The 25,781-nt window shown below is 42.8% G+C and overlaps 1 protein-coding gene across 2 annotated transcripts; it reads left to right on the top strand.

Annotated features, from left to right (window-relative positions):
• Positions 1–10,154: 10,154 nt before the first annotated feature.
• Positions 10,155–24,684, top strand: LOC124139502. Of its 2 annotated transcripts, none has more exons than XM_046506621.2 (8): positions 10,155–10,300; positions 11,442–11,517; positions 15,850–15,954; positions 16,992–17,096; positions 18,154–18,225; positions 18,504–18,611; positions 19,119–19,226; positions 24,302–24,684. In XM_046506621.2, exons 1-8 carry the CDS (start codon positions 10,229–10,231, stop codon positions 24,478–24,480), a joined length of 825 nt encoding a protein of 274 aa, XP_046362577.1. In that variant the 5' UTR covers positions 10,155–10,228; the 3' UTR covers positions 24,481–24,684. The 2 variants fall into 2 exon arrangements, with proteins under 2 accessions (XP_046362577.1, XP_046362585.1); XM_046506629.1 differs by lacking the exon at positions 10,155–10,300 and adding an exon at positions 10,951–11,022.
• Positions 24,685–25,781: the final 1,097 nt, after the last annotated feature.

The raw sequence follows: 25,781 nt of genomic DNA, 5'->3' as shown, positions 1-25,781 counted from the left end.
TGTACGGCACATCGGAGTTCGTGTACGGTACATCGGAGTTCGTGTACGGCTCAGGGGAGTACGAATACGGCACATGGAAGTTCGTGTACGGCTCAGGGGAGTACGAATACGGCACATGGGAGTGCGTATGCGGCATAGGGGAGTACGAATACGGCACATGGGAGTGCGTGTGCGGCACAGGGGAGTACGAATACGGCTCAGGGGAGTAAGAATACGGCACATGGAAGTTCGTGTACGGCTCAGGGGAGTTCGTGTACGGCTCAGGGGAGTACGAATACGGCACATGGGAGTGCGTGTGCGGCACAGGGGAGTACGAATACGGCACATGGGAGTGCGTGTGCGGCACAGGGGAGTACGAATACGGAGTACGAATACGGCACATGGGAGTGCGTGTGCGGCACAGGGGAGTACGAATACGGAGTACGAATACGGCACATGGGAGTGCGTGTGCGGCTCAGGGGAGTTCGTGTGCGGCTCAGGGTAGTACGAATACGGCACATGGGAGTGCGTGTGCGGCACAGGGGAGTACGAATACGGAGTTCGTGTACGGCAGAGGGGAGTTCGTGTACGGCTCAGGGGAGTGCGTGTGCGGCACAGGGGAGTACGAATACGGAGTTTGTGTACGGCAGAGGGGAGTTCGTGTACGGCAGAGGGGAGTGCGTGTGCGGCTCATAGGAGTACGAATACGGCACATGGGAGTGCGTGTGAGGCACAGGGGAGTACGAATACGGAGTTCGTGTACGGCAGAGGGGAGTTCGTGTACGGCTCAGGGGAGTGCGTGTGCGGCTCAGGGGAGTACGAATACGGCACATGGGAGTACGAATACGGAGTTCGTGTACGGCAGAGGGGAGTTCGTGTACGGCTCAGGGGAGTACGAATACGGAGTTCGTGTACGGCTCAGGGGAGTGCGTGTGCGGCTCAGGGGAGTACGAATACGGCACATGGGAGTGCGTGTGCGGCACAGGGGAGTACGAATACGGAGTTCGTGTACGGCAGAGGGGAGTTCGTGTACGGCACAGGGGAGTACGAATACGGAGTTCGTGTACGGCAGAGGGGAGTTCGTGTACGGCTCAGGGGAGTGCGTGTGCGGCTCAGGGGAGTACGAATACGGCACATGGGAGTGCGTGTGCGGCACAGGGGAGTACGAATACGGAGTTCGTGTACGGCAGAGGGGAGTTCGTGTACGGCTCAGGGGAGTGCGTGTGCGGCACAGGGGAGTACGAATACGGAGTTTGTGTACGGCAGAGGGGAGTTCGTGTACGGCAGAGGGGAGTGCGTGTGCGGCTCAGAGGAGTACGAATACGGCACATGGGAGTGCGTGTGCGGCACAGGGGAGTACGAATACGGAGTTCGTGTACGGCAGAGGGGAGTTCGTGTACGGCTCAGGCCTAGGGAGTGCGTGTGCGGCACAGGGGAGTACGAATACGGAGTTTGTGTACGGCAGAGGGGAGTTCGTGTACGGCAGAGGGGAGTGCGTGTGCGGCTCAGAGGAGTACGAATACGGCACATGGGAGTGCGTGTGCGGCACAGGGGAGTACGAATACGGAGTTCGTGTACGGCAGAGGGGAGTTCGTGTACGGCTCAGGGGAGTGCGTGTGCGGCACAGGGGAGTACGAATACGGAGTTTGTGTACGGCAGAGGGGAGTTCGTGTACGGCAGAGGGGAGTGCGTGTGCGGCTCATAGGAGTACGAATACGGCACTTGGGAGTGCGTGTGCGGCACAGGGGAGTACGAATACGGAGTTTGTGTACGGCAGAGGGGAATACGAATACGGCACATAGGAGTGCGTGTGCGGCTCAGGGGAGTACGAATACGGAGTTTGTGTACGGCAGAGGGGAGTACGAATACGGCACATGGGAGTGCGTGTGCGGCAGAGGGGAGTTTATATACGGCACATATGCGAGTACTTATATACGACGCAGAAAAGAACGTTTATGAGCCAGGCGATTTGGTATACGGCACAGGAGAGTTTCTATAAGACACAAGGGAGTACGTAAACATCACAGGATTGCTCATACATACACGGTGAGTCTGTGTTCCGCCAGCGGAGTACGTGTACGACACAAGGGAGTTAATATTAGACACAGGGGAGTACATATACGTATTGTTAGGTTGTCTGTTTGTTGTTTAACGCCAATCTTAGCAATATCCCAGCTACATAAATAGATCTGTACATAATCAAGTCTGGACCAGACAATCCAGTGATTGACATAATGAGCATCCATCTACGCATTTGGGATACGATGACATGCATCAACCAAGTCAGCGAGCCTGGCTGTACAGACGTAGGTGATTTTAAAACGATCCACGGATTTCTGTGTAAAAAGCAATTCGTTGAGTTATGACACTATTTAGAGGTTTTATGTGACTATCATGCCGAAAACGCGGTGGCGGGTCATGGCAATAATCTATATACTAATGTATCAGAATAGTCGCTATTTCTATTTTCATTTTATTCATACTACTTCCGCTTTCTTCCTTCAATCTTTAAACAGAAACTTTAAAGGATACATTGAACAAATAATGAATTACGTACATATTATACATTGACAAATAATTGCCAGTATTAACAGCGACTGTTTGTACTGTTTGCATTGTCCAAGGAGTAAGAATTATTTTGTCGGTCAACAGATTTGGAGTTTAAGCCGAAAACGTGCTCGTCCGATTTAGGGATGACAATTATTTTGATAAAGATTCATGTACATTATACAGATAAAAGTCATACAGGTATACAGATATGTTTCCCTTATTAAATACAAATCGATCAGATTACCTTAAGTCACATATACGACTATTGAGAGCGACATTAACCCGTAACCTCATTCCTTTAAAATATTATTTTAGAAATTGTTTCTTATCATTCCTTTCTTCAAACTGTCCTCGGGAAATAAATTCAGTGATAATGTGCTTGTAAAATAGAGTTTAATTTTCCCGCCAGGTGAGACTAGATATCCGATTACGTTATGATTTAAACACATTTGTATTCAATGAATCTGGATCGGTACAAGTTATATTCATGAAGGCATTAAACAAAATAATACATGACGATAAACTAAATACGTTAACAAAAGCAAGTGGCCAGGGACAACAGTTTGGCGTAATGAGTAGAAGACTGATATATATGCGGGATTTATAGTCTCACGTTAGTTTAAACCTTTTGGAATGAAGTATGAATGTACTGCTTTTAGTCTAGATTAGTAGTTTTTTGTAAAATTTGCATTACCATTCAATATAGTGTTAAGATCAACTCCCTCGGAGTAGAAGAATGAATCATGTCTTACATCATTATAAAAGGACAGGAAAAGAAATAGCGTGATAACATTTTCATATATGTATCCACAAGAACATGCTGCATTGTCAGAAATGTGTGTTTCATATCGATGGGTATTTAGATCAGTACAACCAAGTCTGATGTACAATCTGACATAATCTTCTTCCAAAATTTAGATCAATATACAAATTGGTATTTTTATTCTGTTAAAAATCTCTTCAATTCACCAATAGTTTCTGCATTAATAACGTCATCAGGCAAATGGTTTCAACGCTTAATAGTGTCTGGTAAAAACGATTTAGCATCATAATTTGTCCTACATCTCATAGTCTGTAAATGTTGACTGTCTCTCAATCTATAGCTACAGTTAGCAGGGACATTTCGAGGCATTGTTGGAGAAAGATATTCAGGCGTGAAGAGATATATAATTTCATTTTCTTGAAAAGACTTAGTTTTGAGCCGTCTTTTGAATAGTGTAAGGACATTTGTCTCAGCATACAACTTATCGTGACTTGTACCTCTTGTTGCTCCACAAATCGTCCTTAATGCGTCTCAATGTAACTTTTTAAGTGTCATTTATTGCTATTTTGTACAATTATCCGAACTATGAGAGCAATAATCAAAGACGGGTACGATGTAGGACTTGCACATACATTTTTGCGATTTGCGTGACGGGCGATATTTTAGTTTACGTAGACAATTCACTATATGACTTAGTTTTCTGACAATGATATCAATATAAAAATTCAATAAGCAATCGGCTTGAATGGTTACTCCTAACTGTTTATGCATATCAACGTCAGTTACATTGCCCAGTTCATAGGCCCACACTACAATACACACAGAAAATCACTCCAAAACTCACTATACCCAAAACTCGAATTAACTTTAGGGACAATATTAAACCCTCAAAACAACACATCCAACTTTAAAGCCCTAGGCAACTACTTACTCCAAACAGATCTAATCAATCGCATTTATAAATAAAAAACAAAACCTCCAAATAAGCAAATAAGCTAACCAAAAAAAAATTAATAATCTCAAACTCAAACCACACCTCCCTTAGGCTCTCCACCCCCTGGCATACATTCCAAATCTCCAAATTTCAAAATGCCTATATAAGCAATCCCTGAAAGCCCCAAATCGGATTGCAAATTATTTACGCCCCTTTTCGGCTGATATACTAAATGGCCTGTCCGGCCCGTGTGCGATATACGCTGTTAGTCGGAAAGCGCACATTAAATCCCCAACCTCAGTCAGTCAGTCAGTCAGTTACATTAACTCCTTTCATTTGCTTTAATGCCAGGAAACATATTATACGAGAACTGGATAGCTTCCGTTTTGGGGGGAATAAAAGTAACTTGCCATTTATCAGCCCATTGAGAAATATTATCTAAGTTATTATTAAGTACATTTGCAGTGCTATTTGGATCTTCTGTTATGATATAAACAGAGGTATCATCAGCAGAAAGACGAATATTACTATCAATACAATCAACTATATCATTAATGTACACTGGGAATAGAAATGGTCTTAACGCTGACCCTTGAGGGACGCCAGCCATTATAGATTTTGACCCAGATCTATTGCTCTGAATAATGACTCTCTGTTGTCTGTTTTCAAGGTAGCTGCTAAACCACATTAATAGATTTCCATCGATACCACATGATTCCAGTTTCAACAATATACCTTGTGCCATACTTTATCGAAACCCTTGCTAACATCACAAAAGACAGCTCTAACGTCTTTGCCGCTTATCCAAAGCATTAACAATAAAATCACACAGCTCTGTTAGCTGATGAACAGTGCTGTCTACAGGCGTGAATCAAGATTGTAAATAAGTTAAAATATTATTATCTCTGATGAAATTGAACACGTACTTAAGAACACACTTTTCGATGACTTTCGCAAAACAATGCGTGAGAGGAACATGTCGGTAGTTAGAACATTGATTAACACTCCCCTTATTATAGATAGGTATTACAAAAGCTCATAAATTGCGAAACAGTTTTGCGAGGGTACTAGATCTAGTCCTAGCCAAGCGAGAACAGTAGCCTTATCTGTGCTTGTAAACCTCTGCGGCTTGGAACCTTTTCCACACTTTAAAAAGTTGGATTTGGCCGAAATATGTTTGAATTGTTACCTTGTTTCGTTTTGTCGTTGTGGGTACATTTGACTGCACTTCGTAACGTCATGACAGGACAGACTGTCGACAACGTCTGACAGTGGCCTTGACGTCGCATAGACTAGGGTTAGGATAGCTCCCCTTTGACAAAGGGCAATTACTCTATCGCACAGGCCTAAAGATTGCCGCGAAAGGCAAGTAAAACAATTTGTGTAGGCAATTTTTTTGTTGCTTATATGTAGTTTCACCACTGTATAAGAAACATGTTTCCTTTGGAACTATATTGGCTACTGTCACTGTCCGACCTACACATCACTTACCCTGTGACGTAATATATATTAATGCGCACATTCCAGGAAAACTTGCAATGTTTCCGTAATGTTTGTGAGAGAATGAAAGCGATTTTCAAGCACAGAATTGAAGAATGACAGTATATGATAAAGAGGTTATCGCGCTTGTGTGTTTGGGGATGGTAAATATCCTTTATTAGGAATAAACAATATGTAATGCTCATACAGGATATTTACCATACCCAAACACACTCGCGTGATAACCTCTATTGATCTTCACATATACAGGACAGTGGTCGCTGCAAATGGGATCCAGCACACCTGACTCACGTACCCAATCCATGTTTGCGTGATTCTAGTTGGTTCAGGGATGATTTGTTGAAGTCCAAAAAAGGTTTCTAGATGTCTCATCTGTCGACAATTTGTACTCAGATAATCGATGTTTTAGTCAACAACAATGACAGTTACCATGTTCAAATCAATAGCATCTCTAGTAGATTGTTTAAAATAATCTCTTGTTGTCCTGTCTTTCCGAAAAGGTAATTGGTAACCTTGGAGACCTTGGAGATGCCGGTATGTAAACAGGTTTCTGAAATACAAATAATATCATACGAACTTAGTCAGGTGTAAATCAAATCTACCTTATCCTTAATGCTGCGCAATTTTTTAAGTGTATTATTTTCAAATCGGCAAGATACATAGGTCCTTGGTTAGGATGAACATCGCCACAACAAAGTAGATAGGCTAATAAAAAGATAGAGAACCGGGAAGAATATTGGCAGAGCCTTCCAAAGAAGTGAGTAATGTATATCATACATGAGGTGGGCGAGTAAAACAAATTGAAAAGCACCCAACGCCAGCCTGTACTGAATACTATCAACCGGCATCGGCAATGTAAACTGATCAGATAATTGTTACATAAGGCCAATTAAGGCCATTAAGGCCAATGAGACCTTGACAGGTACCATAGTCTTACTGAATAACACACACAAACTGGTGTTGGATATCAATGACCACACAGTAAGACGGAACATGAAATAGACGTGCGAAATTGGAAATATTCCGATGCTCAAAACTTCACAAAAATCGAAAAAAACAAAAGAGTCATTACACCATACATGTTACAAATAGGGAGTAAATAATCGGTATTGTCGGGTCTTTTGGTCTGTCATACAGACCCTGAAACAAATATATCCAATACATCCCATGGAAAACTGTAATGTTTGGCAAGTCTAGACTACTGCAGTATCTGAAAATGAAGAAAATCTCGGGGCTCCTTCTTACTATATTTTATAAGTATAATTTACCAACTGTTTTTTTCTGTAAAATATGTTCATTTCAGAGACAAGATGTTAGTCTAAGGCTCTTTATTCAAGCAGGAATATTCATAGTTATGTAACAATTCTCTATCTATATATTAAACTGTATGGTTGTTATCAATTGTGTTTTTCTGGAGTGAGGTTTTCTGGAGAAAACGATGTCCCCTCACGGCCACCATAAAGATTGGCACGTGACACGTGTCCATTATGTATGGAAAACTGTGCAGGACATAATTGTGCATACCATAAGTAAGACCCCCTACTACTCGCTGGGAAGTCCACAGGCTACGGGTCTGTGGTTCCCATGTTTTGGACAAAGAAGTCTCCGGTGTTCGTACATTTGTGTGATGGATTTTGCATAACGTCACACCTCCCGAGCCCTGTAATGAACATAATCACTTGGACTGAAGGTCACTGAAGGTCACTGAAGGTCATGAGGGTCACTTCTGCCCCCCTGCTTAGTCACGGACATAGGTACCATACCACTATAGACCTAGCATACAGGGATTGTGATGTTATTGTACGTTGCAATTAGCGAGCTCCTTCAGTGACTCCAGACAAATGACAACTCTGCTCAGAGAAAGGGACCCTGTGACCTGTTGGGGTATTGAGGGGTTGTATTGGGTGTCCAGGTAAGGGTGTAGATAGGATTGTATTGTTAGGCAAAACTCTGATACAAAAGTTGACGGATTGTATTTTGTAAGTACCGAGCCTTGGCGGGAAATCATCAACCTTATTGTACGAGGGGCGGTCAATCAGTATTTCTGAGTTGAGAGTTGGTTTTTCTTTATAGTACCATTAGTCTTTTCAACAGAGAAAACGTTAAAAAATTCAAAATTCTTAGGGACATGTACCTATTTTCTGAGTGCAGTTTAACAATTGCACGTCTGACTTGATCCCTCTGAAAACTGTCTAATTTATCAACCTTGCGTGGTTTTGACATGTTCCCTACCTCCTTGGCCTGACCATTTGTATCTCGTCGACTAACAACATTTTTAAGTTTCTGAGGGGACATACCGAGAGCTTTTGAAGCTCGTTTCAAGAATTTAAAGAACTTCATCCGTCATGGGTCTTAAATTAAACAAAATTCAGATTTTGTTGGGTACAGGGTATTCATGGTCAAGTACCGTATTGATGTTTCATACACTTTTCTGGATTTCGAGTTATTTTGCAATTCATCGTTCTCATTTGGAGTCAAACGGACTGCAAGTTCTGTTACTGCGACTCGCTTGCAACTATTTGGATGCGGCTTAAAATCGTCACGACTTAGGTGTTCTTATTGTGCAATCGAATCGCAAACTGTTCATGTTGTTACTACAAATCGCACCGCGAGAACGGGCCTTAGCTGGGGCTTAGTCTATTGTTGGAAGGAAGTCATACAGCATTACACGTCATATACAATGGATTACGCCATCTTCTATTATGTGCGGTAATGCGTCCACATGACGTCACGTTACCGTGGTCCTCTTCGCAAACGATGGACACAAAAGAACAATTCTTATAATGCTCAGTGGGAATTAATTAAGAAATAAACAACTTGTGTTCGTTGTTTATCTTACAATAAAACACTGCAGGGAGAATACACCATGAGGTGCGCAGTGTTTTATTGTACGATATACAACGACCACGAGTCGTTTATTTTTTATATGAGATATCAACACTATGTAAGCCTCTTCAAGGATGGTGATAAAATGTACCCGTATTTTAATCATGATGACTCCCTCAAAAGAAACCGACCTCGGAAATGTCGGACAAGTCCATTTTATGCACAGGTGGGTATTTGGCGCATATTCTCACAATCCCCACGTCAATTACCTGTACCTTTTCCCCCAATACCTTTTGGATGGATCGCTCGGCCATCGCGTTTATCTGCGTTGCCATGCTACATCTATGGGGAACAACTCACTTGACACTACCCTCTCAAAAATAACGTCGTCTAATATACGATGTCATCAAGTTCCGAGCGCATGTTCGAATCTCCAGAAATGACGTCATGACTGATGTTGATAATGTTTTATTGTGAAATGAACCACATTTCGTTCTTCATTGTTATTTGCGATTGATCGCGTCGCTATGTTATATCTTAAAATATATTCCCCTGTACCCGTGCCCTTATTATGGGTAACATTGTGTTGTATTGGGGTTCTCGGTACGGTTGTACACGGTTGTATTGGAAGTCGATCATGTGACATGTGAATTATAAGACATGGCAGGGTTTCTTGGGACGTGTAGAAATATCTAACTCGGTAGCGACTTGCCGAAAATAACCTTAACGATCCACAGTTATTATCGGGGTAATGAGTATGACAAATCTGGTCATTAGTTAGTGGGAATTCCGAGCTCAGAGCGCCCGAGAGGGACGTTAATCACACCTGTGTAAAAACCACAGCAGCTGAACACATCCCTCCCTCTATACATTACAATTCACATGGTCAGACGCCTTGTACTTATAGACTGGGAATAAACACAATACAGGCTGCTTTACTTGAAGTCCATGTTCTCAATGCCTTGTTTTACACGATGTAGCTTTATAGCGTTATCATTTCAACGCTTGTCTCGAAGTATATATTCGATGACCAAACGATTTCGAGTAATGGAGAATTCACTGAATGTGGTTATTAAGTGTTTAGACGGTTTACATCAGGGATACCTATACGTCTATGACTGTTTACATCAGGAATCTCTGTATGTTTATGACTGTTTACACCAGGGATCTCTGTACATGTATGGTGACTGTTTAGATGAAGGGTAGATGTATGACCGTTTACATTTAATCTAAACTCGGAGATACAAACTATAAGATTTTACAACTTACAGATGTAACAGTACCATCACTCCCGCCCTAAGCCGCGTGTGCTGACTTGTTCTATCTTTTTTCGCAAACCTTGTTTCAGGCACCTACACTATCGTTCACCATTATTCACAGGGTGGGAGAAACAGGTCTGGGCAGGGTAGTAAAAGAAATGAGAGAGAGGTCAATGAGAAGATCTATACCTATAGGTGAAAAGTCATACATTGCTTCTATTTATCACATTCACTGGAAGTACTTGGGCGTTGGGATTCTTTCAGTGTGCCCACTGAGCCATCATATTTAGCACCACGTCTCTAAGACAACCTTCTCGAGCTTCGTCAGGGACGACGTACACGTTTGCATAACGTCACGGTCCAAGTCCCTTCAGAGGGTATATAAACCCCACACCCGGCTAGTGGAGATCATTCAGCATGAACACGCTGGCAGTCATCGCTCTTCTTCTCGTCATCCCAGCCCTGCAAGTGCAGGGTGGGGCCATTCAGGTAAGCTAAACTACCATTTCCTTTCTTAGTTTATCATCAAGGAATACAGGTATATCATACATCAAGGCACCTATTTGTATGATAGACCCATGCACCTGCGCTGTATGATGTGTCCAGACAGGAAGGTCCATAATAGTTCCAGGATCTTGAGTATACCAGATACCCATACATCTGCAGTATTTAACTGGTATAGCAACACACATCCCGGCAAGTCCCCATATACACTGTATAATCGTAATGTTTCTTTTGTGCTTTAAAGATAATAGGTGTGGAGGATCTTGTTTATTAAGTTTGAATCCTTCTTTACGACATGGTGTTAGGACGTGCAGCACTGATACAGTGCAGTCGATGTCGACATGTTCAGCGTCAATGCACAGCATGTATTTATATGTTCTTAATGTCACGTACAAGCTTAGCCTGTTTCAGGTTCAGTGAACTACGTTTTTATTTGTGTATTCATGTATGTAAGACCTGGGAACATTCCAGGTAGATTACGCACAGCGCATTGTATACAGGCTTAAATACATCTGTGTAAGTCGCTATGTCAATCGTTAGCAGAGTTGCGTCCCTATGTGGTACCAGGATCTGATTATGGTCCTTGCAAGCACCCTGTATACGTCCCTTGGGGTTGCCTCCGCTGTTTGATGTGACTGAAGTACTGTACGATGCGGATTACATGCCGACTCACACACTCGCTACCCATACAATCTTACTGTAACAATGTTCGTTCGTTCCAGCAATTTAATTTATGATGAAATATATGGCTTCAGAGATGTGCCAGTCTCCCAACTGTGCAGACATATAACCACTTGTGAAATAGCCCTTGGTACCATAAGCCTTGTTCCTACGTGTTTCTTTACTCGGGTAACGCGTCCACCAAGGGCTCCAGCAACGGGTCCTCTAATGATCGTACGAACTGTTCGTCAGCTCCTCCAGATTTCCGTTTTGTGGGTAGAATAAAAACAAATCTGTGGTCTGATGTACAGTTCACTGTTGCGCGGGAACAGCACCAAGAAAGTGGTTTTGACTTTGTGGGCAACAACCACAGCGCTACATCTTGTAAATTGTACTATTATGATCTGAATGCTAGCTCGTATTTCACGTTTATGGGAATCTGATGTTTACTTTTTTCTTTCCTCAGGTAACGGATCCACCAACGGGTCCACCAACGGGTCCACCAACGGGTCAACGAACGGGTCCACCACCTCCTTCAGACCGTGAGTATCCATCCACAGACTACATGTAAAAATACATACTCTGAAATGTGAGATGTATTCAATGTTCATCCAAACTAGAGAGCGTCACTCAGCCATTACAACTGCCCCAAATATGTTACCAAACGAACATATTTCTCATATGTTTTCCTTTCCTTATAAGCAGCAGAAGCTCTGCATTTATACACAGAAGAGGGGCGGTCGGGTAGCCTGATGGTTAAAGCTTTCGCTCGTCACGCCGAAGACCCGGGTTCGAATCCCGACATGGGTACAATGTGTGAAGCCCATTTCTGGAATATTGCTAAAAGCGGCGTAAAACCGTACTCACTCACTCACTCACTATACACAGAAGACGTAATTCAAAATTAACATGCCGTAGTTTCAGCAAAATCATTAAATGCGCAATGGTGTCTCTGGGTTTTCTGGTCCATCGATCACTTGATTATCAGGGTTGTTGACAGGCCTTCATCGCCTGGCAGGAGTACTGCTGTGTGGTGTCAGGCAACAAACGCTCACTGTTTTATGTGAATTGTGTGCGTGGCGGGTGCTGCCTCTAGGGCGGGATATGCTCACCCTTTTTGCGAACACCTGGTTTCATCACTGATTTTCAATGATCCATTAAGTTAATTTTCACCGATATTTTGTCCTTTTACGTCCAATGAATCTGTTTCGGTAGATAATCGAGAATAGATATTCTCTGGCGTTAACGTTGTATATTTACATGATAAACTGTCCCGTAGTTTCTGTGAAGGAAGTCAGAACTGGACAGATTGCATTTGATGATACATCAACGTAGTAATTCCGGGACTGTAGTCTTGGCCCGGAATTGACAGAGATCCGAATTAGACAGAGCCTGGTTTTGTCAGATTCTACTGTAACTTACTTTCGTCATGAATCAATTTTAATGGTGGGAAGGAGTGATGGCACAGCGGGTCGCCCCATACTGATGTCCGCGTAGGAAGGATGAGGGTAGAGAATGTTGCCTATAATAACCTATAGCTGTCTGTATAGCATCGTACTCCGGCGGGATAAATGTTCCCACTACCGATCACTGGTTTGTTTGGTCCAACAAAACCCTATTCTGTAGCGCATGCAGTATGGACGCCGAAAACAAGTCGAAATTTTAATGTTGATCAGGTAAGACAAACAATAAGTCATCTAACTTAAATATATTATGTTAGACGCGCTTGGGGGTTAGGGAGTGGGTTGGGAGGGGTGGGGGGCTCCGATTAATGACGAATCTCTGACAAGCTTATGTAACCGGAGCGGTTTTGGTGAATGAATCACCCAAACGCAGGTTGATTTGTAGATGACAGTTGTTTTTTTCAGTAGAATTAAATGAACAAACGCCCAAGTGTATGGCACCGGGCCCTATGATGTCACAACATCATATGCGTAATTTGATTTACCGGAATACACCTGTGATAGTTGACAGAATTATTTCAGCGATGAATTGAGAACTTGCTTCCATGCAGAGTCAAATTCAAGTCTAAATTCAAACTGACCAGTCCCATAATGCATCCTGTCACTGAAAGTAAGTGAACTTTGTTTAGCGGTAGCAAGAACTAAGGTCTGATCTTAATTAGATTGATATAGACCCAGAGAAACAATAGAGAAGGCAAGCACCAGGGTGACTGTGCTATTGTAATAGTGAAGCAGGTTAGATTGGGTGGTTGAACAAGGACTAAGACTTAGGTATTAAAATAAGAGCTGACCTTAAATACATGATATATACATAATTCCATACTACTACATTTATACAATATTATAAGAAACATAGCAGACAGAGAGATAGTTTCCACGATATGTAAAGGACCAGGTGGCACACTACGCGGCTCTGCTCTGCAGACAGGGCTGTGTGGTGTTGTATGGACATCTACAGCTAGAGTTATGCTGTCAATCGTCACTATGGAGGTAACTGAAAGCAAGGTAGTCAATAATTATATGTGAGTCAGGGTTCTCAAATTATATAGACGGTCTTTTATCTCACTGTTCTTGAAAGGAAGACATGTATTTCCCAGGCAGGGCAAATACTATTCATTCTCCAAGCGTCATGCCTCAGTGACTGTGTGTTAAATCATGCGTGTACACACGGAATGTTTCAGTGTCAGTTGTTGTGATGATAGCTAATAATGCGATGTGTCACAGTTCCAGTGAACCCAACACACGGGCCATATACTTATATACCTGCATTATAACTTGTACGTGAATGGTTGGAGTTCGTTCTCCGTTATCATGGCGCTATGGAATCGTCTACGGCTTCGTTTATTGATTGTAGGGGCGGTCGGGTAGTCTAGCGGTTAAAGCGTTCGCTCGTCACGCCGACGACCCGGGTTCGATTCCCGACATGGGTACAATGTGTGATGCTCATTTCTGGTGTCCCCCGCCGTGATATTGCTTGAATATTGTTAAAAGCGGCGTAAAACCATACTCACTCACTCACTATTGATTGTACATAGCCTTAGGTTTTAGAAACATGTTTTAATATACGTGTGAATGCAGTTGGTGACTTGTTGTTTACAAGTACGTCGGTGTAAAGGATATTTGTACTACAAATAGAACATCGCATAATGAAGCCAACCTCATCATACGGATATACAGGCCGCTGGAAACAGAAAGCCATTACATGTTGTTTACTAAATCTAAATATAGTTAATCTGAAGTACACATGTTTATTTGCCTGTGGCTGTCTATGTCGCTAAACATTTGTCGTACATGCTACTCATTGGAAGAAATGCATTTATAATGGCATTCATGCAGGTATCTACCACAAGACCGATAATTAGCCCTTGGGTATGACTGTGATGTGCTGGCTATGTGTACATACATGGCAAGTAGGGCTGGGACGAGTCCAAATTTACTACCCGGGTACCCTACCCCCTATTACCCGACCCTACCCGGGCACCCACTGTTGGTCTCAGGAGATGTCTCAAAATGTCTGATTGGGAACATTTTTAGCATAGCCCTGACAAAACGTATTTAGATACACGTATTAAACAATCTGGTCCTTCATACACTGAAGTGTATACACCCGGGTCCTACTCAGTACCCACCCGACCCGGGTACCTGAGTTACCCGTCCCAGCCCTAATGGCAAGGTAGCTAGAGGGGTCATATTCTCGAAAACAAAATTAATTGTAACTTGGATCTTTGTAGTGATTGTACTGCGTGTGTAATGTTCTTGTGTGATGAAAAGAGAGATTTCTTTAATTCTAACTAGTTTTTAATGTAAATGCATGTGTGAAATGTGACGTCTCTTTTCAGTCATATACCTATGCGACCAGCAGATTTTATCAATGACAATTGAGTACCCTGATGTGTCCTTTTTAGGCGTAGTGATAGAGCTGGGATGTTGCGTCATAAAACACAATTCACCCTCACACTCGTCATCTCGACACCGGGAAACTCCAAGTAAACCAGTGCTCACCAGGCACCTTACACAGCAAACGTAATCAGCTCAGTCCGAGTCTCTTCAACACCCGCGATTCGCTGTGCAGAATTGCGTCCCTTGGGCACGCCAGAAACCTATGATTGTGGGTTCGAATCCCGGTTCGCCCCGGCACCATACCCGTGCTCGTGGATTTCACAGAAGTGGTAAACGTCTGAGACCTGCATCACTTTGGGCTTTCCTCCTACATAAAGCTGACACGCCGCGATATAACTGGAATAACGTTAAAAGCGGCGTTAAACCCAACTCACTCACCCACTCTCTTCAATACAACGATATGGAAAAGACGGTGTCCACGTCACGATATAGGCATTGTGGTGATTTATTCTAGAGCAATCTCTATTTTCCCCTTCTACATCCAACAAAATATTTGTTTACTGAGCACCATCAAACAATCTATTCAATTTCACTATTACCACCAAATGTTTGACGTGTGGGTATTTTCCACAAAATACTTTGTACCTATCAACATTTGACATAGACACAGTAGTCATTATAGGGTTAAAACATGCAACAACACAATAACTATCCGTTGTACAAAACTTTCTTAATAATTTGATTTGAAAAAAATATATCTAAAACTGACCATTTAAGCAAAATTGTGATTTATTTTACCACTGCCACAAGTTATTCGTTTTTGGCATATTACTGAACAAACTATTCCTTTAAAAAATCAATACCACCCGGACACCTACACCCCCTGTTCCCTGTGTACAACAAAGTCTATATGCACAGGCACAAACTGTTTCACTCTTAAAACATAAAAAAAACACGACTATGTGTCTGTTATCTCTGTAACTAGTTAATGAAGCCAGTTATGACATCTTTACTTTTGAAGTTAAAATATCGTGTACATGTATAACGCCCTCTATATATACGTTCTTCCAGGATTTGACCCACGTGGATTCTTCAATTTCATGAAGGAGCAAGCCAAGCACGCTCTTGGCTTTGCAAAGGATTTTAAAGATTTGGGGGGAATCTTGGAAAAACTCGGTAAGTACGTTCGGATGAAGTCGGGTGATCTCGGGGCTGTCTCGGGATATCGTTAAACTGTATATATTCATGTGGTATTTTGTTCATTTGATGTGCGTTAAGATTTAGCGCCGCATCGGCAATATCTCAACCATATAGTGACTGTCCATTTGAACTGCTTTCTCATTGTGTATAATATTTAAAACCAGTGGGTACTGACCCGTGGAGATCCAGTTAGACAATAGGTCTTCAGCAATCCATGCTTGTAAGGCGACTAACGGGATCGGGTGGTCAGGATCGCTAACTTGGTGGATGCATGTCATCGTAGCCCAATTGCGTTGATCGATGCTCATTATATCAATCACTGGATTGTCTGGTCCAAGACTCGATTTTTACAGACCGCCGTCATATAGCTTGAATGTTGCTGATTGCGTAGTCAAACAATCAAACAAACAAACAAACAAACAAACCAGTGGGCACTTCCTTCAGCCATAATTCGGAAGTTCAAAAAATATTTTTAATCATTTGTTCATCGGAATCCCACCAGTTCATTTCCAAGAAAAGATTTAGGCTGTGAAGGCGTTATAATATATATGTACCGGTATTACCCCAAAAATTGTAAGTAAAGAAAGTAGGACCATGATGAACTTTTGGGCGCGGGAACGTTTTGTGTGTGAGATATTCATGTATACAAAGAGAATACAAGTATATGGAGGTTGTTCAGTATTTGAACCTAGAAACGTTGTCATGTTTTAGAACTCATTTTATCGCGTCTTACGACAAGCATGTTTATATTCCTACCCGGAATCCCCAGACATTCGGGGACGTAATAAGAGAGGGTGTGACATGTGCAGCTACAGACAACACGCATTGAACAAATACGTTAATCAAGAAATAAATACCAAAAACGTACGTTGGACGAAAGTTGCACCTGTGAATGTAAGGCCTATTTATTGAGGAGTATATCTGGTCCGGCTAATTGAACGATTTTGACTTGGAAATGTATCGGGGAAAAAGGTTCACCTTTAAAATTAAGAATGTTTCATTGACTGTTTCAGACATGATTGCGTTGGAGAAGAAGCAGAAAGAGATGGAGAAGGCTGACCACGTGTTTGAGGGGACGGAGCACTTTCTGCTGTCGGCTCTCTCTTCACTGTTTAAAAGTGAGAGACACGGGGGTCGGGACAGGCAGTGGGGGCGATAGAGGGGACGGGGTGGAGGGATGGATGTGGTGCAGGGTAGATGGGCGGGCGAGGTGCAGAAGGTCAGGGGGAGTACAGGCTCGGATGCAGGGTGGTGGGGCGGATGGATGGAGGTGAGATGCAGGGTAATTGGGTGAGATGGAGGAGGTCGGGAGGTGGGTGAGATGGAGGAGGTCGCGGTGGAGGGATGGATGTGGTGTAGGGTAGGTGGGTGGGTGAGATGCAGGAGGTCGGGAGGTGGCAGAGATGGAGGAGGTCGCGGTGGAGGGATGGATGTGGTGTAGGGTAGGTGGGTGGGTGAGATGCAGGAGGTCGGGAGGTGGCAGAGATGGAGGAGGTCGCGGTGGAGGGATGGATGTGGTGTAGGGTAGGTGGGTGGGTGAGATGCAGGAGGTCGGGAGGTGGCAGAGATGGAGGAGGTCGCGGTGGAGGGATGGATGTGGTGTAGGGTAGGTGGGTGGGTGGGTGAGATGCAGGAGGTCGGGAGGTGGCAGAGATGGAGGAGGTCGCGGTGGAGGGATGGATGTGGTGTAGGGTAGGTGGGTGGGTGAGATGCAGGAGGTCGGGAGGTGGCAGAGATGGAGGAGGTCGCGGTGGAGGGATGGATGTGGTGCAGGGTAGGTGGATGGGTGAGATGCAGGAGGTCGGGGTTGAGGGATGGATGTGGTGCAGGGTAGGTGGATGGGTGAGATGCAGGAGATCGGGGTGGAGGGATGGATGTGGTGCAGGGTAGGTGGATGGGTGAGGTGCGGGAGGTCGGGGTGGAGGGATGGATGTGGAGCAGGGTAGGTGGATGGGTGAGATGCAGGAGGTCGGGGTGGAGGGATGGATGTGGAGCAGGGTAGGTGGGTGGGTGAGATGCAAGAGATCGGGGTGGAGGGATGGATGTGGTGCAGGGTAGGTGGGTGGATTAGATACAGGAGGTCGGGGTAGGTAGGTCTGTGTTATCTAGTTTACATTGTTTATTAATGCTGCGTTGTAGCCATTGTGTGAACAGCTCAACGTTGTATTATTTCAGAGCCGGAGGGTGATGGGCCACCTCCATTGTGTGGGAGTTTGGCGGGATATCTCAAACGCAGGCACGAGGAAGGTAAGGCATCCTGTTAGAGTTATAGGAGTGAATGAGCTGCTCATTATTTCAACCACGGGTTTGCCTCAGGCACTCACTCACTGATAGTCGCAATTTAGTGTACATAATATGTATACTTATTGATACATGTTTTAATTATGAATATAAGAACCGGATACGAGAGAGAGAGAGAGAGAGAGTAGTGAATCACATTTTTGTTTTAATTTATTATTGTAATAAGGGTGGTCGATCTTTGATGAAAATTGATTTTTTTCATATTAAAGTATTTTTTCACACAGGGAAGCCAATTGAGCAGATGGAGGCAGTTGGACTAATGGCCGACAATTTCGGCTGCATTGGGGAGAAAATCGAAAACATCTTTGAAAAGTTTGAAGAGGCTGCACAGGGTGAGAAGATAGACTCTGTGTCAGATATATAAATGATGAACCAGACGTGTATCAAGGTCTCAGTGAAGCTTTCAAAAAGCTTTATTGTAGACTTATGGAGGACATTTCCATATTTGGCGCATCGGTGACAAAATTTATGTTCGATGCAATTCTCTATTTTCACTTGTGCCATATCAAAGTTCACGAATGTTTCAGGTAAACAATTGACTTGTCTGTGCATGTGTTTGTGACGGGTGCCACCGGTAGGGCTTGATACGCTCACCTTTTCGCGAACACCTGATATCATCGCTATTTGATAGTGGTTCGTAAACATATGCTTATGACATTGTCGGAATCGTACAATCGACTCTGCATTTGGCTGAGCGTTCACGTGAATATGGAAAAAAGTCTTGCATCGTAAAAATTAACCAGTTAACACACGAGGGCGTGGTCCAGGGCTTGGTAAGCGAGTTTGTAAGATGGAGATGTATATTCGCAGCGTTTAGATATTTTACTGGATATTTGAAGGGCCCCCCAACGCAGATGATGAGATGGAAGTGATTCTCCGCACCGTGGCCAAGATTAATGCCATCCACCACACGACAGAGAAGTTTTTGAGAGCCGTGGGCGCGGCCTGTAAGTATATACATACATGTATATGCATCTATCATGCAAAATATTTGAAATCCTGCTTTCTTGCATCCTATTATAAGATCTTCAACTGGGCCGGGAATGAACTCAATACATTTTTTGAGGATTACTTAAGTTTAAACAAGTTTATTTCATCTTTTCGCTAACACCTGTTGTCGTCATTATTTGATAGTGATGCATAAACACATGCTTAATATAATATATACACGGAATCGTAAAATGGACTCTGATTTTAGCATATATATCTCATACACGCCCCCATCGTATAATACATCTCACCCATGTGATCAGTAACTTTATACACGCCTCCACCGCATTATACATATCACCCATGTGATCAGTAACTTCATACACACCTCCACCGTATAATACATCTCACCCATGTGATCAGTAACTTCATACACACCTCCACCATATAATACATCTCACCCATGTGATTAATAACTTCATACACGCCCCCATCGTATAATACATCTCACCCATGTGATCAGTAACTTTATACACGCCTCCACCGCATTATACATATCACCCATGTGATTAATAACTTCATACACACCTCCACCGTATAATACATCTCACCCATGTGATCAGTAACTTCATACACACCTCCACCGTATAATACATCTCACCCATGTGATCAGTAACTTCATACACACCTCCACCGTATAATACATCTCACCCATGTGATCAGTAACTTCATACACGCCTCCACCATATAATACATCTCACCCATGAGATCAGTAACTTCATACACCTCCACCATATAATACATCTCACCCATGTGATCAGTAACTTCATACACCTCCACCATATAATACATCTCACCCATGTGATCTGTAACTTCATACACGCCTCCACCATATAATACATCTCACCCATGTGATCAGTAACTTCATACACACCTCCACCGTATAATACATCTCAACCATGTGATCAATAACTTCATACACACCTCCACCATATAATACATCTCACCCATGTGATCAGTAACTTCATACACGTCTCCACCGTATAATACATCTCACCCATGTGATCAATAACTTCATACACACCTCCACCATATAATACATCTCACCCATGTGATCAGTAACTTCATACACACCTCCACCGTATAATACATCTCACCCATGTGATCAATAACTTCATACACACCTCCACCATATAATACATCTCACCCATGTGATCAGTAACTTCATACACACCTCCACCGTATAATACATCTCAACCATGTGATCAATAACTTCATACACACCTCCACCATATAATACATCTCACCCATGTGATCAGTAACTTCATACACACCTCCACCATATAATACATCTCACCCATGTGATCAGTAACTTCATACACGTCTCCACCGTATAATACATCTCACCCATGTGATCAGTAACTTTATACACGCCTCCACCGCATTATACATATCACCCATGTGATCAGTAACTTCATACACACCTCCACCGTATAATACATCTCACCCATGTGATCAGTAACTTCATACACACCTCCACCGTATAATGCATCTCACCCATGTGATCAGTAACTTCATACACGCCTCCACCATATAATACATCTCACCCATGTGATCAGTAACTTCATACACACCTCCACCATATAATACATCTCACCTATGTGATCAGTAACTTCATACACACCTCCACCATATAATACATCTCACCCATGTGATCTGTAACTTCATACACGCCTCCACCATATAATGCATCTCACCCATGTGATCAGTAACTTCATACACGCCTCCACCGTATAATACATCTCAACCATGTGATCAATAACTTCATTCTCACCTCCACCATATAATACATCTCACCCATGTGATCAATAACTTCATAAACGCCCCCACCATATAATACATCTCACCCATGTGATCAATAACTTCATACACGCACCCACCATATAATACATCTCACCCATGTGATCAATAACTTCATACACGCCTCCACCATATATGCATCTCACCCAGGTGATCAATAATTACATACACGACTCCACCATACAATACATCTCACCCATGTGATCAATAACTTCATACACGCCTCCACCGTATAATACATCTCACCCATGTGATCAATAACTTCATACACACCTCCACTGTATAATACATCTCACCCATGTGATCAGTAACTTCATACACGCCTCCACCATATAATACATCTCACCCATGTGATTAATAACTTCATACACGCCTCCACCGTATAATACATCTCAACCATGTGATCGGTAACTTCATACACGCCTCCACCATATAATACATCTCACCCATGTGATTAATAACTTCATACACGCCTCCACCGTATAATACATCTCACCCATGTGATCTGTAACTTCATACACACCTCCACCATATAATACATCTCACCCATGTGATCAGTAACTTCATACACACCTCCACCATATAATACATCTCAACCATGTGATCGGTAACTTCATACACGCCTCCACCATATAATACATCTCACCCATGTGATCAGTAACTTCATACACGCCTCCACCATATAATACATCTCACCCATGTGATCAGTAACTTCATACACGCCTCCACCGTATAATACATCTCACCCATGTGAACCATAACTTCAAACACACCTCCACCATATAATACATCTCACCCATGTGATCAGTAACTTCAAACACGCCTCCACCGTATAATACATCTCAACCATGTGATCAGTAACTTCATACACCTCCACCATACAATACATCTCACCCATGTGATCAATAACTTCATACACGCCTCCACCGTATAATACATCTCACCCATGTGATCAATAACTTCATACACACCTCCACTGTATAATACATCTCACCCATGTGATCAGTAACTTCATACACGCCTCCACCATATAATACATCTCACCCATGTGATTAATAACTTCATACACGCCTCCACCGTATAATACATCTCAACCATGTGATCGGTAACTTCATACACGCCTCCACCATATAATACATCTCACCCATGTGATTAATAACTTCATACACGCCTCCACCGTATAATACATCTCACCCATGTGATCTGTAACTTCATACACACCTCCACCATATAATACATCTCACCCATGTGATCAGTAACTTCATACACACCTCCACCATATAATACATCTCAACCATGTGATCGGTAACTTCATACACGCCTCCACCATATAATACATCTCACCCATGTGATCAGTAACTTCATACACGCCTCCACCATATAATACATCTCACCCATGTGATCAGTAACTTCATACACGCCTCCACCGTATAATACATCTCACCCATGTGAACCATAACTTCAAACACACCTCCACCATATAATACATCTCACCCATGTGATCAGTAACTTCAAACACGCCTCCACCGTATAATACATCTCACCCATGTGATCAGTAACTTCATACACCTCCACCATATAATACATCTCACCCATGTGATCAGTAACTTCATACACACCTCCACCGTATAATACATCTCACCCATGTGATCAGTAACTTCATACACGCCTCCACCGTATAATACATCTCACCCATGTGAACCATAACTTCAAACACACCTCCACCATATAATACATCTCACCCATGTGATCAGTAACTTCATACACACCTCCACCGTATAATACATCTCACCCATGTGATCAGTAACTTCATACACGCCTCCACCGTATAATACATCTCACCCATGTGAACCATAACTTCAAACACACCTCCACCATATAATACATCTCACCCATGTGATCAGTAACTTCATACACACCTCCACCATATAATACATCTCAACCATGTGATCGGTAACTTCATACACGCCTCCACCATATAATACATCTCACCCATGTGATCAGTAACTTCATACACGCCTCCACCATATAATACATCTCACCCATGTGATCAGTAACTTCATACACGCCTCCACCGTATAATACATCTCACCCATGTGAACCATAACTTCAAACACACCTCCACCATATAATACATCTCACCCATGTGATCAGTAACTTCAAACACGCCTCCACCGTATAATACATCTCACCCATGTGATCAGTAACTTCATACACCTCCACCATACAATACATCTCACCCATGTGATCAATAACTTCATACACGCCTCCACCGTATAATACATCTCACCCATGTGATCAATAACTTCATACACACCTCCACTGTATAATACATCTCACCCATGTGATCAGTAACTTCATACACGCCTCCACCATATAATACATCTCACCCATGTGATTAATAACTTCATACACGCCTCCACCGTATAATACATCTCAACCATGTGATCGGTAACTTCATACACGCCTCCACCATATAATACATCTCACCCATGTGATTAATAACTTCATACACGCCTCCACCGTATAATACATCTCACCCATGTGATCTGTAACTTCATACACACCTCCACCATATAATACATCTCACCCATGTGATCAGTAACTTCATACACACCTCCACCATATAATACATCTCAACCATGTGATCGGTAACTTCATACACGCCTCCACCATATAATACATCTCACCCATGTGATCAGTAACTTCATACACGCCTCCACCATATAATACATCTCACCCATGTGATCAGTAACTTCATACACGCCTCCACCGTATAATACATCTCACCCATGTGAACCATAACTTCAAACACACCTCCACCATATAATACATCTCACCCATGTGATCAGTAACTTCAAACACGCCTCCACCGTATAATACATCTCACCCATGTGATCAGTAACTTCATACACCTCCACCATATAATACATCTCACCCATGTGATCAGTAACTTCATACACACCTCCACCGTATAATACATCTCACCCATGTGATCAGTAACTTCATACACGCCTCCACCGTATAATACATCTCACCCATGTGAACCATAACTTCAAACACACCTCCACCATATAATACATCTCACCCATGTGATCAGTAACTTCAAACACGCCTCCACCGTATAATACATCTCACCCATGTGATCAATAACTTCATACACACCTCCACCATATAATAGTGTGCGCCACGTCAGGGGGGTGTAGTAATGGCTTCTTTCACTACCTTATAGTCCCAACACCGGAGGTCGAGGAGGAGTCGGAGGAGGAGGAGGAGAGCGATAGTACAAGGCGCCAGCTGAATAACGAACTGCTGAAACTGCTGCTGAAGAGAGTGCTGGATAATGGGCCTGCAACCAAACGTGGCTTGAGAACTCTTCTTCCCATCTTGAATAAGAAATACAGAAAATAGATTTATACTTCTTCGTATTGTTTCCCTCGGTTTGATGCCCTTTGAATGTCAGCAGCCCGTGCATATTGCACATACTTTTGACGGCTAAATTTATTGGTAAGCGAATCGCCTGTACTCTAATTGTAATAGTTACTTGTTTAATAGTACGACTGTTTATATTTAGAAACTCATTTTCCAGTGGATAAATCTCTGATTCATACTTTACAAATGTCTTTGTTCTACCTATAGGAGTTAGAATGTTGGAATATCCGCACATGTATTCTCCTTTACCGTGATGAATGTGTAAGCATCACTCGACAACAGAGGGAATGTGCTCAACAGCTATGTCGTATACACGTTGTAATTAGTGGCATGTGTGCTGTTGTTGTAAGTACTGAGTGTAAACATTTCTTCACATAAGTATGGAATACTGTAAGGGTCATTCTCGTGATTTCACATTTTCGCAATCTCGACCTCTGCAAACAAGCTAAATATGAGTAAGAATAAGATAAATGGATGAAAAACTTCTTTATTACAATTAGGAGCGACGTTTCGGTGTAGGTTCTAACACCGTTATCAAGCTAGTGGGGCCTCTCAAAGAGGTTATTCGTCGTCTTCATGGAGACGTAGTAATCACGCTCCTAATTGTAATAAAGAAGTTGTTCATCAATATATCTTATCCTTACTTAGTACTCCAACTTCTAAATGCCTCTCAAAGTATGCTAAAAGTGCGAGAATGCGAGATAGCGAGAACAGATATGTCCACAATTTCGCGTTTTCGCCTGCTCGTGGTTTTTGAACACAAAACCTTTTATCACAAGTTGAGAACGCGAGACGGCGACATTTGGACATGATGTAAAATCTCTCAATCTCATCACAGAACACGAAATCGCGTGTACGCGAGAATGTGACATAACATTTTCTCACGTTCTTGCATTCTCGCGTTTAAGACGCTGTCAGCGCGCATGCGGTAATCACATGATCAAGGCGCGTGCGCACCTCATTAGTCCCGTGGAATGCTTCTTCCGTGGTTTCATTACCTCAGTGGCATTTAGCAAACTTAAGGCTTAACTTCAAAATGCTATTTAATTTATACAAAACAATTTCATATGGGTGGGTGAGTTGGGTTTAACAGTATTCCAGTTATATATAAGGGGGGCACGGGTGGCCCAGTCGTCTAAGGCGCCGCGATCGCCGCGGTAAACGTCTGAGACCTGCAACACGTTAGGCTTTCCTCCCACATAAAACTGACACGCCGTGATATAACTGGAATAGTGTTAAAAGCGGCGTTAAACCCAACTCACTCACTCACACAGTTATAT

Source organism: Haliotis rufescens, unplaced genomic scaffold (assembly GCF_023055435.1).
Source record: "Haliotis rufescens isolate VD_foot unplaced genomic scaffold, xgHalRufe1.0.p SCAF_28, whole genome shotgun sequence".
Lineage (NCBI taxonomy): Eukaryota > Metazoa > Mollusca > Gastropoda > Lepetellida > Haliotidae > Haliotis > Haliotis rufescens.
Note: the sequence above shows the minus strand (reverse complement) of the source record. Positions and strands in the feature narration are given on the sequence as shown.

Excerpts from the sequence above, each read along its gene's own strand:
- LOC124139502 (XM_046506621.2), top strand. The coding sequence starts at position 10,229 with ATGAACACGCTGGCAGTCATCGCTCTTCTTCTCGTCATCCCAGCCCTG. Across the intron at positions 11,518-15,849 it reads TCCACCACCTCCTTCAGACC|GATTTGACCCACGTGGATTC; the intron begins GTGAGTATCCAT and ends ACGTTCTTCCAG. Across the intron at positions 15,955-16,991 it reads GGGAATCTTGGAAAAACTCG|ACATGATTGCGTTGGAGAAG; the intron begins GTAAGTACGTTC and ends TGACTGTTTCAG.